The following is a 13,874-nucleotide window of genomic DNA, read 5'->3' as shown; positions in this document are numbered from 1 at the left end:
TCTATCTAGAGAGGGATGAGTGTTGGCAATTTTGTAGGTGAAGTAGCCATTCTCTTTTATGTTACCTGATATTATATTAACCACAGCCAGGTTGATTCTTTGAAAGGTATCTTACCTCCCCTGAGTCAATGTTCTGTAACCAATTTAATACTGTACCTCATATGAGACTTGTGATGTGGCCCGTGCAGACCACTGTGCCCCATATGAGGTCTGCAGCTCTGTAAGAGTTAGGTATATACATTTATATAGATAGACAGATAAACAGATGGATATGTACTCATTTGTTCATCATCCAATCCTACATTGCCCCATGAAGAGCATAGAAGCCTGGGACTAGGCAAGTTGGTCCTGACTTTTAAGATGAGACTGACCAGCCTCACTCATCCCTGAGTGGCAGTACATGAGCAATAAACCCTAACCATCCATCCATCAATCCATCATCCAATCCTATGTTGCCCCATGAGGAGCGTAGGAGCCCGGGGCTAGGCAGTTGGTCTTGACATTTAAGATGAGAGTGACCAGCCTCACTCATCCCTGAGTGGCATTATGTGAGCAATAAACCCCAACCACCTCTTGGATATAAACCTTCACCGGCTCAATCCAACTGGAGCACAATAATTACCCACTAAACCACCAGGCGCCAAAATTTGGTTATATGGTTACCACTCAGCATAGTAAATGGTTTCCTGGTGTACAGGAAACCATTTGGTTTGTCACTCAGTGTAGAGTCACCCACAGGCAGAAGGAAGAGGAAAGAATGAAGGAACGAAAGACAGAAGTGGGAGTGTAGAGTCATCAGTAGGCAGAAGGACGAGGAAAGACTGAAGGAAAGACAGACAGAAGAAGATGGAAGGAAAGAAGGATGGAGGAATGGAAAGGGCAGACACCCAAGAGCAGCACTACATTGAATGAACCCCAACCACCCCTTGGATATAAACCTTCACTGGCTCAATCCGACTGGAGCTTCGTAATTACCCACTAAACCACCAGGAGGCAAAATTTAGTTATGTGGTTACCACCTAGCGCTGTAAATGGTTTCCTGTTGTACAGGAAACCATTTGGCTTGTCACTCAGTGAAGAGTTACCTACAGGCAGAAGAAAGAGGAAAGAATGAAGGAAAAAAAGACAGAAGAGGGAGTGTAAAGTCACCTACAGGCAGAAGGACAAGGAACGAATGAAGGAAAGAAAGAAACAAGGGGATGGATGGAAAGAAGGATGGAGAAGAGGAAAGGGCAGACACCCGAGAGCAGCACTACATCAAGCTAGTGGACGGTGAGCACCTCCACCTACCACATATGGGTATATAAATTTATAGTCAGATTGATAGACATGTTTATACCAATGGATAGATAGGTACACAGACACTTATGTGTATATACAGTGTGTGTGTGTGTGTACATATATATATATATATATATATATATATATATATATATATATATATATATATACACACACACACACACACACACACGTACTGTATATACGCATAACTATCTGTGTACCTATCTATCCATCGGTATATACATGTCTATCAGTCTGACTACCGTATATATCTATATATGTGGTAGGTGGAAGCGCTCATATATAGTGTGGCAGGTGGAGGCGCTCATATATAGTGTGGTAGGTGGGGGCGCTCACCATCCACTCACTCAATGTAGTGCTGCTCTCGGGTGTCTGCCCTGTCCTTTCCTCCATCCTTCTTTCCTTCCATCTTCTTCTATCTTTCTTTCCTTCATTCATTCCTCATCCTCCTGCCTACGGGTGACTTTACAATCCCTCTTGTCTTTCATTCCTTCATTCTTTCCTCTTCCTTCTGCCTGTGGGTGACTCTACACTAAGTGACAAGCCAAATGGTTTCCTGTACACCAGGAAACCATTTACTACGCTGGGTGGTAACCATATAACCAAATTTTGGCGCCTGGTGGTTTAGTGGGTAATTATTTTGCTCCAATCGGATTGAGCCGGTGAAGGTTTATATCCAAGGGATGGTTGGGGTTTATTGTTCACGTAATGCCACTCAGGGATGAGTGAGGCTGGTCACTCTCATCTTAAATGTCAGGACCAACTGCCTAGCCCCAGGCTCCTACACTCCTCACGGGGCAACTTTCGTGACGCTTGGGAGCAAGAGATCATACCGCGGGGCATCGCTTTTGTGATTCTGTGTTATTTTGAATTCACCCGGGCTTCCAAGTGGGGGCTTGTATCATCTATCAGTACTGCCAATGTCCAACACTAGTCAGCACTCCAAATCTCATCTGTACTCCCATCCATTGTTGAAAATTTAGCCATTTCTCCCCGTTCTTGACTCCTCTCCCTACCCCCCTCCATTACCCTATCCTCTCGCCTGCCCAGCCGTGCTACGCTAAGTAAATCTTCCCTGGAATTTTTCACTGATTTCATCCATTGAAATAAGCCCTATGCCCTATTCTTATACCAAATAATATATACAAGAAAGAAATAAGGTAAGTGAGAGTGCCATACACCTGGAATTGGCTAATTACCACCTGACAACACCTCACGTGCACTCGTTCGCTAATTTTCGTTGTTTATTTCCCCTTGAAATATGCCGTATAATCTATTTTCGTAATACATATACTGTACATATAAGGAGGGATGGGAGAAGCCTAAGTGATATTTACATTCACCAGGAACTACCTAATTTATAATGTACAGTCTAGATTTCAAAATCATTTCACTGCTATATATAGCCGTGTCAAGAGGCTAACATTGGTAGTCATGAATTTCCCTAGGCAGGCCACCACCCTGGCCCACCCTTATCAGTTCACTCACATCTTCCAACGTGGAGGTACGTCAGTTCGCTCTTGCTAGCTTCAGGGACTTTTCACCCCCATGCAAAGGGCCCTGTGACCTTTAACCCCTACTAAACCTCGTGTGGAAAGAGGTAAAGGGCTGACAATTGATAAAAGAGTGACTACGATCTTTCTATTGAGTAAAACAGTGCAAGTGGAATTGTAAATAATGTGTAAATAATGTGTAAACAGCAAGTGAAAGTAACGAATGTAAATATACGTGAACAGTGGAAAATAGTTTTATAAGTTACTTCAAGTGACAGTGCATAACACAGTGTAAACAAAATAGAAATGTAAATAACGTAAATAAAATAGAGAACGTAAATAGAAATGTAAATGAGTAGTATTATAAGAATACGAGTATATACCCTAGGAGTAATGAAAGTGAAAGTTTCACTCAAGCATGTCTGAATACTATGAGTTATGAGAGTGAAGGTGAAAGTGACATTCACTCTCAATGCTAGTATACAGGACAAGAAAGTGACTGCTACGTATTTTACTGAAAGAAATTGAATCCCTACAGTGACAATAAACTAATACTACTGAAGGAAACTTATGGATAAAGACTGTAGATATATATAAGTGTTATATAGTAATAGAAATATAAAGTGTGAGGGGTTTTATGAATAATAAATGACAAAGTACCAAGAGCGAACTAGCGCAAGTGCGACGGTCAGACGCGCTCGTAATTTTCATTGCTTTCACAGTGTTTTTTTTTTTTTTTTTGGAGTATGGATCTCAAACTACTTGAAAATCATAGAGTAGTGTTTATAGTGTTAATATCTGGCTGTGGTAATCATATTACGGGTTGTCGGGAAGTGCAAAGTGGAGACTTCGTTACCCAACTTCAGAGGTCTCCACAAGTCCTACGGTAATCGACGAAGCCTCAACAAACATTCCAGGAGAAAGCTGAAGGTATGTGCCATAAGCATATGTAATTTTAATATTCTAGGACTAATAACTGATTTTTGGCAAATATTTTTTGAGAGTCTGTCAGTGCCCGAATAACCCCGCGGCACACGCAAACCATTGGTAAACATGCCCGTGGTGTAGGGGTTAACCATCCAAACTTCCATCCTTACTCATCACACTACCCAAGTACTTAAACGTACTCACATTTTCCATTTCCTCAACATCCAACCTCACTGTACATTCACTGACTTCACCTCTCTCAAAGACCATCACTTTACTCTTCCCTACACTCACCTTTAGATTCCATTTCTTACACACACTCCCAAACTCATCCACCAAGCCTTGCAGCTCCCCTTCACCTTCACTTAACAGCACAGTATCATCTGCAAACAACAGTACAGGGAGTTTCCAAACACTACCCTCTCTCACTAGGGCAACTCCAGCATCCACTGCCCTACCTTGTATCTCTTTTATTACCCCATCCATGTACACACTGAACAACCATGGAGACATGACACATCCCTGTTTCAACCCAACTTTCAAAGAGAAAAATTCACTCAGTTCACCATCCACATGCACTGCAGCCTTAGCACCATCATACATACTCTTCACAGAATTCAACAACTTCCCATCTACTCCATATATTCTTAATACTTTCCACAATCCTTGTCTATCCACAATGTCATATGCTTTCTCCAAATCCATGAAGGCCGCAAACAACTTCTTTCCCTTCTCTAGAAACTTTTCCACTAAAGATCTAAGAATGAATATCTGATCTACACAACCTCTTCCCTTCCTAAAGCCTCCCTGTTCTCTCCAACTAATTCCCCTGTTATTTCCCTAACTCTGTCAATAAGTATCCTAATATACACTTTTCCTATTACACTAAGAAGACACATGTCCCTAAGATTACCACACACTTCTTTTCACCTTTTCTTTTGTACAAGGGAATAATTATACCTGACTTCCAATCCTCCAGGACTCTACCTTCCTCCCAGGCCAATCTGCATATCTTCCACATCCATTCTACTACTATCCCCCATGCTTCAGCATTTCCCAACACACTCCATCAATTCGTAGGGCTTTCCCCAATTTGACTTTCCATGATGAGTGAATGGAAGCGTGGCCCATTGGACTGGGCAATTTTGGGCTGTCTGGACATTGGTACTCCTCACCCTGCCCTTGGGTGGGAAAGGAGGTCCGGATGATGATGATGATTTTCTTCATTGCTTCCACAACTTCTATCCTACTGATTTCTTCCTGTCTGCTCACCTCCCTCCTTCTCCCAGCCAATCCCCAGCCACTTATACTGGCATTACTTCCATTCTCTATGTTCAACAATTCCTTAAAGTGTTCTTTCCATCTGCTCACTTTTTCTCCCTTCTCACTAGTAATCTACCATTTTTATCTTTCACTCCCCTACTAACTTCACAGCCACCCTGTCTTACTCTCTTCATCTCTTTCCAAAACATTTTCTTACAGTCCCTCCACTTTACACTCAAATTCCTTCCAAATTCCTCATCCACTCTCTTCTTACTCTCTCTTACTAATCTTTTCACCTCTCTCCTCCTTTCTACATATAACTCTCTCTTCCGCCTCTCAACTTCTTCCACGTCTCTATTTCTCATCCATTCATTGTATGTTTTCTTCCTTTGTGCCACAGCCTGTCTCACCTCTTCATTCCACCATGCTGTTCCTTGCACCCCCTTCCATCTTCTCTTCACCCCACACACCACATCACATGCTGCACATATTTCTTCTGTGAATATCTTGCACACACTTTCCACGTCCCCCATCTGCTCCTATTCATATTTACCCAATCGTTCCTCCACTTCACTCTTATGTTCTGCCTTTTTCTCATCCTCTTGTAACCTTTCCACTCTCCTTGCAACTACTACTTCCTCCTGTCCTTCCCTTCTTCTATTTCTCCATCTTAATTGGATCTTGATTCTGGCCACCACCAAGTAGTGGTCAGAAAGTCTACTCCCCCAACCTCAATAAGCTCTTGCATCCATTACACATCTTCGCATCCTTTCATCCACACACCATAATCAATCATTGCCTTCCTTTCATTCAGTTCACCACCCACCCTTCTCATCACTCACCATGTATACCTGTGGATCATTTTATGCCTGAAGAGGGTATTGGCTATCACAAACCCCCTCCAGGCACAAATGTCCACTAACGCACTGCCAGTCTCATCTATCTCACCAAGCACACCTCACTCACCAACTATTCCATCCACCTTCACATTCCCTACTTTACCATTCATATCACCAATCAAAAACACTCTCTCATCCCTTGCAAACTTTTCCATGCACACTTCCACATTTGTCCAGAACTCTTCTCTCACTCTGCTTGCACAATCTTGCGTTGGCACATACACGCACACAATCACCCACATTTGTTTTCCAACTTTCAATCTTCCCCACATAATCCTTGAGCCAACTGATCCATACTCTCTTATGTTCTTCTTCCACCTTTTACTCACAACAATACACACTCCTTCTTTTGCCCTCTCATTCTCACCTACTCCTGCACATATCCCCCATCCATACTCCCATTCTCTCACACTCTCTCCTCTCCATTTAGTTTCAGTTACTCCACATACATCCACTTCCGCACCTTCAAGCACCTGGACAATCTCTCTCTCTCTTTCACCTCATCATTCGCACCACTTACATTCCACGCTGATTTTTTCCAGACTTATATTTGATGATATTCAGATTACATTTGTTCGTTCTGGTGAGTTATTTACAGGTGTTAGGCTTAGGTTAGCTTCCTTGACAGCTCTTAGGCCATTTTGATTGCCTTTAAACCTTTTTTTGGGCTCATCTGGGTAGGCTTTGGACTTGGTTTGGGAGGAAACCCAAGACTAGTAAATGGTCCACATTGAAATACTGTACAGTACATGTTAAAAGTACCCCGATATATGATACCCCGCCCAACAATGGGGTTTTACCTAACCAATTAGATCGTTAAACCAGGGTATGCCTGTATATATACGGTATACTGTATATATATATATATATATATATATATATATATACAGTAACCCCTCCAATATCCAGATCAATAGAGCCATCGGTAGGTTCGAATATTGGTTTCGTCCGGATATTGGGCCCCAGCTTATGGACTTGTACTTATGGACCCTAACTCAGAGAAACACCTATACAACTCCCTCCGGACATGCATAGCACCTATTTAACACCCAAATCACACCAATAAGGCACATAAATGACTGAAATAAATGCAAAAGAAACATAAAATGAGGGTTTAGAAGTATGTTCATACATTAATAAACATTCTGGTACTTATGGACTCTAACCGAACCTAACTCTGAAAAACACATTCCTACTGCACATGCATGAGGTAAGTATAGTATGGAAAAAGTACAGTATGACACATTCTGGTAAGTATAGTATGGAAAAAAGTACAATATGAAACATTCTGGCTACTTACAGCAAGTCCCTGGCCACCTCGATGAATAACCGCCTCCTCTCGGACTCTGACAGTAAGAACGATTTCCTGAAGCACTTGCAGTACACTCTTCCTGAAGTCTTGCACTGAACTTAGTCAATAACACACAGAAGTCCGTTCTCTTCACAGTGTTCACTTTAGTCCAAATAATGTTCCATTAAATTTTAGTGTTGCACATTAACTTTTCCCAAGTTTTTTTTATTTTCCAAAGCCAAAACAAAGAAGGTTAGTTACGTTAAATTTCTTTTCTACTGAGTCTTTTCTCTCATTTCGAAAACTTTAACACAACACACCGTTTCTTTCACTGCACAACATTCAAAATTCCCGTGTGGTCTAGTGGAGAAGTTCTTGCTGTTTATTCACTGTCAGAGTCCGAGAGTATCACTGGCAGGCGACCAAGGGGTGCATCGGTGGGTCGTGGTGATGGCGTACCGACTACAGAAGACTCTGAAGATAGCCGCAAACTCACATCGAGCGGTGACTCCACTGTAGCTGATGTGCTGGGCTGTGGCTCGGAGCATGAGGGCCTGTCTTGGGGAGGCAACAGAGTGGAACCAGGGCTTGGCACAGCGGGGGTCATGGGCCTGAAAAAACTGTCAATCGTTGACTGACGCGAGGACCGACGATTCTGGCGATTGATGATGCGCTGCCGGAAAGCACGCACTTCCTCCACGAGTCCCAAGGGCCCCATCTCCCTGTCGCAGTCCGGGTGTTCCAGGTAGTCTAGGACGAACTCTAGATGTTCCCAGAGTGCGCTCAGCTTGGGGATGGCTGGAGTAGTGTCCTGCTGAGAGGAGTCCGCATCATCATCGCCTTCGTCGTCGGAATCTTCAAGTTCGGGACTGACACCAGCAACCGAAGACGCGATCTCGATATCAGACAACATCTGATACCCAGGATCGCCCTCGTCGTCGTCCAACCACTCACGAACATCGTCCACATCAACATCGTCGCCGTGCGTACGTAGCCGTGCATGGAAGTCATCCACGTCAAACCCTAGGAAATCGTACTCCACATCTGTTCCGAGAAGCAGACGAGACCAACCATTTCCAAGAGTTTTCACAGGGACTTCCTTCCATGCACTAGCCCAGTTGTACAGCGCAGACTTGATGTTGTAGCGGCGAAGGTTTTCCAAAGTCCGCTTGCCTCAAGTGTCACGTCCTTCCCTGCGCTCGTCCTCGTCCTCGAGAACAACCATCACCTTGTCCAGGAACTTCCGACGGTACAGGCGCTTTGTTGCCACGATCACTCCTTGGTCCATGGGTTGAATGAGAGCAGTCGTATTAGGTGGCAGAAACATGCACCTAATATGGCCATTCTCAGCAACCAAGTCCTTGTCGCACAGGTGGGCAGGTGCATTGTCGAGGAGAAGGAGAGCATTTACCTGATCGCGAGGAATTCCCAGTGTCTTCGTCTGGTACTGGATGACCTCCTTGACGAAGTGACGGTGAAACCAGTCTTTGAAAATCACAGCTGTGAACCATGCTTTCAAAGAATGGTACCATACGACAGGAAGGACATCCATCACCCCACGAAGGCACCGAGGCTGCTTTGCACGGCCAACAATAACGGGCTTAAGCCGGTGCATGCCGTTAGCATTGGCACAATACAAAGCAGATATCCGTTCCTTAGAAAGTTTGCGGCCAGGTACACGCTTCTCCGTCTCATCGGCTAGAGTGTTCGTTGGCAACAAGCAATAGAATAGGCCAGTTTCGTCAGCGTTATAGACTTGACCGAGAGTGAGGCCCTCCCTGTCGATCAAGCCTTTTACCTTGTGCCGAAACTCGTCCACTCCATCCTCGTTAGCGTCCAATGCTTCGCCATGTGCTTTACGGTTAGTAAGGCCATGTCGCAACTTGAATGCGAAGAGCCAACCCTCGGATGCCTTGAAGTCTAGGGCGTTGTGAAGCCTTGCAAACTTCTCAGCAGCAGCCTTCAGCTCCGTTCCACGTACCATCACACCAGCTGCACGTTGCTGTCGATACCAAATCAACGTGGAGCGGTCGATTTCTGCATACTTGCAGGTAAACATAACCTTCCTTTCCACGTTGCGTTTGCTTCTCGACGAGAAGTCAGCCGTGTACTGCATGAGCTTGTCTCGGGAACGCTTGATATCGAACAAAGTCGACCGGGCCAGGCTGAACTCGAGGAGAATGCATGAAGAAGACCAACCCGCATCAACTTTCTCCAATATCTCCCGTTTCTTCTCCAGAGTCAACACCACTCTCTTCCTTTTCTCAGGAGGCGGGGCCATCATCACACACACTAAGAGGAGGGCAGAGAGCAGCAGGAGGCCTTGCAGCAAGTACGGCACCACCACAAAAGCGAGCACATGGGCAGCCATGGCGAAGAGCGTAGGTCCAGTCGCGGTGAGAGACAGGCGGGAAGTGGGGAGGATGCAGCGGCGCTCTATCGGACGTCGGAGGAATGACGAACCAAAACAATGCTCTCACGTGGCGCGCGCGGCAAGTTCAAATTACGGACGGCAAAAAAAAAAAAAATCGTTTTTTTTTTTTTTTTTTTTTTTTTTTTTTTTTTGGGGGGAATGTTTGATCCCAGGACGATAAGGTTCGGTTAGTGGGGATGTTCGGTTATTGGGCGTCCGGATATTAGAGTGATTACTGTATATATATATATATATATATATATATATACATATACAGTATATATATATATATATATATATATATACATATATATATATATATATATATATATATATATATATATATATATATATATATATACAGTATATATACTGGGTATATATATATATATATATATATATATATATATATATATATATATATATATATATATACGGGTATATATGCATGTGTGTACATATATATATATACAGTATATATATATATATATATATATATATATATATATATATATATATATACAGTACACACACATGAGTGCTTAACCAGTTCTACTAACTGTTTAGTTCTGAAATGCTGAGACTAATGGTGTACTCCTTATTCATCATCATATGAAAAGCTGTTACAAGTGGAAGAGGGTGCAGAGAGTAATAAGTGAAATAACTGATGAGTGGGGGTGAGAGGACTGAACCCTGTGGGACACAGTACTGTAGAACTACATAATATAAAGCAGTGCAGCAAATACTGGATCCTGTATTCCAACTTACCAACAAAGCCTATCCGTGCATCTCCAGTTTTTGCGACATCAAAACCTTCCCCCACAGTTGCTCCACCACCTTTTGGAGTTATCAGTTCACGCTTCAGCTTTGCTAATTTGGCTTTGAGTAGGCCTAAATGACCCATGGTGGCCTTATTCTTCTGAGTTCGAGCCATCTGTAAGCAACAAAACATACCGGTAGTGAGTTAGGTCACACAGTACTCGAAACTTTCCCTGCAAATAGGGAATATTTTGAAAAGTTATACAGTAAAACCTCACTAAAACAGACTAATTGGGGCCCATGCCATTCCAAAAAAAGAGAAATTCCAATAAAAGCGACATCCAAACATCCCCCTGCTAACCCGGACTTTTTTCGATATATTGTACCAGACATTAGCCCCTAACAGGTGGGCAACGTTACATAACATCTGTGTGTGAGGAGGCGGGCAACGTTATGTAACGTCCAGCCATTTTCAGTCCTAATTAATTGGTGAAATTGGATGATAAGACATCTTTGTCACCTACTGTCCTGCCCTCTACTCTCCCAGGCCTTGAAACAAGTAAAATAGAATATACATATATAAGTTGCAGTGTTATAATTGTTCAAGTAAAATAGTATATACATAACTAGGTTTTATTGTTATAAGTGTTCAAGTACTGTATTTACGAAAAATCCAGATAAGAAAAAAATAATTTTCGGGGGTTTAAGTCCATGGTCCAAAACATATGGCAAACTGTGCGATCCTGTCTTCTCCCGGCTTGTAAGCCCAGAGAATTGTTGTTATCAACACAAGTAACATCAGCTGTGATTTTCATTATTTACACTTGATTATTTCCCCCAAACATCTCAGAAACATTAAAGTAGCTAGTGAGAGTGGTAGTGGTGGCAGCAGAAAACGGCATGCAATTACCAGGTATAATGGAAACCAAAGTGGACATAATTAAGAAAGTGGAGAGAGGGGAGAAGCTGAATGATGTGGCACGTGTGCTTACACGGAATCCCTTGCAGTAGGAACATATTTTGAAGGACATGGAACAGATTCTTGAACATGAAAAGCCAGCTGTACCAATGCATTCAACAGTAAATATAAATACAGGTATTTCAGTCAATGAATTTATGCTTCAATAAACCACACATACATGAAAATACGGGCAACTAAGATTGACAGAAGTTAAGGGGAAGAGTTCATCTTAATGAATGACAATGTGTCTGCATGAGAAACAAGAGAAAAGATGGCCTTAAGAAAAAAAAGAAACTTATGAAAGACCTTTACGAAGCAATTATTTTCGTAAGCTGGGGATGGTCTGTACTTTCATGAACTGATATATAATTGTTCATGTATCAAAATTCTGACATCACTGTTAAAAAACCCTAGGGTAATTGAAAGCCAGCAGCCATTTCACCATAAAACATTTAAAATCTTTATACAAACTGCAGGAAAGCTCATATTAACAACTGATGAAAATTTTATGACACAGATTACCTGTTCAAGACTGGACTGTTACGCTGTCATAACAATTTCAGAACTTCTGCCGATCATAGTTCTTTTATTCCCTGAACTGCATCTCTATGGAGCTCACTTCCCCATAATAGTTTTTCCCCAAACTTCAACCTACAGCAGTTCAAAATATTTTTTATGAATGGAGGACATCTATAATCTGGCATATGGATTTTTATTTTTCCTTCCTCTGTTCATCTTCTGTTAACACCCAGATTCTGCAGAAATACCATTAACATTACTAGTACTAAAGATTGTATAATTCATTCATGACACCCAAATTCTGCAAAAAAAAATAGGTTACTCAAGAGCAAAATATCAGATTTATGACATCGGTGGTGGCATCCTACAGAGGGCAAAGGGCCAATTAGGACCCAAAAATAATTCATCCTTAAATTTGGTATTTTTGTTAAGCTTGATTAAACTCAGTTTCAGTTTGGTTTGATTAATTTGTCAGGTTTGATTATAGTTGTGACGAACGATTAGTGACTGATTTTGGAACTGCATCAACCTAAAAGTCAGACTTGGCAGGTTGCTGCTTGTCACAGTTTGCATGTAAAATTTGTGATTTTATAAATGATATCTTCAAAATTATGGCTTCCCACAACTTTTACTGCTGTCATACTTATAAGTAGATTAAAGTTTGAAAAAAAAAAAAAAATCAATCTATCTATTGCCTGACGCCATAATCCCGTAAGGGGTGGCATATTTGACTTTGAGTTATATGTTTTACGGGGAGGGGCACTATCCCTCCACCAACCCACTTGTTGATACGTAGGGAGCACGTATGGTTTGGTTATATGGTTACCACCCAGCATTGTAAATGGTTTCATGGCTTACAGGAAACCATCCTTCAATGTTGGCTCTTCCTACCATTGCAAAAAAAAAAAAAAAAAAGATACAATTGTAAATTTTATACATGAGAAGATGAATCCCCTGAGCTAGGACCAATGGACCACACTGCATTGTAGGGTATGGATATCCTCAGAGAGACCCCTACATCTCTCACCAGTACACTCAACTGGTGTGGGCTTGAACTGCCAACACTAGTCATGAAGTCATGAAGCGTGAGCACTTTCTACCGAGATATTCTGGCCCCTTTCATGTATGGAAGTTCTCCTGCAGTTTTATCAAATCTTTAAGCAACAACTCATCAAAACAGTTACTTTGGCCATCTTGGGACTTATCCACTTCCTACCCCACTAAACTGTCCAAATTTCCCCCCCAAGGGGATATTCCTCCCAGGTTGAGAACCAATGCTGTACACATGTAGACACTCCAGGCTATTATCATCCCATCCAAGAAAAGTCCGTGGAGTTGTCTACCAATGTTCCCTGACAACATGTACTCTCATCTTGACCAGTCAGAAAATAATACCAGTCAGTTTAGGGTAGGTAGGAGCTGGTAACCCTATTTCATTGTCAAACTTTTTTTTTTTTTGGGGGGGAGAGGGTGTATGTATACTGACATTCTCGACCTGAATTAGAGGAGCTCTCTACGACTTTTCAATGCAAGTTCAAGGTAAAATCTACAAAATATGTCATGATGAATTCTGCTGAGCCGACACAAATCACACTTGCAATACTTTCACTTATACAATTTGTTTTAACATGAGAAAAAAGGAAAACACTTACTTCGGCCTCGATGTCGGCAATTTTTTGTAATATACTCATGGTTGCTTAAGTTAAAGATGAATTATTCTCAAAAAAAGAGATACCACGGCCTTACGGCCACATCCACGCTGTCCCTCCGCTAATGTTGTCATTCGTCGTTGCTGCCATCTGGTGTTGCGCTTTGAAAATATACTGTACCCGTAACAAATCTCAGATATCAAGAAGAGAGGGCACTTTTACACTTTATTAAAATAACACGCAGTTTCGCATACTTTAGTGAAACTCGTGTTCCCTCTTCTCCTCACAATCTGTATCTTTGATATGAACAGTACATCCTCTTATTTAATCTCTCATTTTTCAAACTTCTCCATACCTTCCTTTTACCTTCTAATTTCTGTCAAGCCATCCCATGC

The 13,874-nt window shown here is 42.1% G+C and overlaps 1 protein-coding gene across 1 annotated transcript in view; it reads right to left on the bottom strand.

The window, feature by feature from the left end:
* 128up (GTP-binding protein 128up) overlaps positions 1–13,622 on the bottom strand; it is an 87,288-nt gene extending 73,666 nt beyond the window's left edge. Inside the window, exons 1-2 of the mRNA XM_080282454.1 lie at positions 13,483–13,622; positions 10,360–10,525 (exon numbers count right to left, since the gene is read on the bottom strand). Coding sequence (XP_080138580.1) covers positions 10,360–10,525; positions 13,483–13,521 — 205 coding nt within the window. The 5' untranslated portion in view covers positions 13,522–13,622. The remainder of the gene's footprint in view (positions 1–10,359; positions 10,526–13,482) is intronic.
* Between the last annotated feature and the right edge of the window lie 252 nt (positions 13,623–13,874).

This window comes from Coenobita brevimanus, chromosome 93, assembly GCF_032717465.1.
Source record: "Coenobita brevimanus isolate Jiangsu-jjx chromosome 93, ASM3271746v2, whole genome shotgun sequence".
Taxonomy (NCBI): Eukaryota; Metazoa; Arthropoda; class Malacostraca; order Decapoda; family Coenobitidae; genus Coenobita; species Coenobita brevimanus.
The sequence above is the reverse complement of the archived record's forward strand: the minus strand, read 5'-3'. Positions and strand labels throughout refer to the sequence as shown.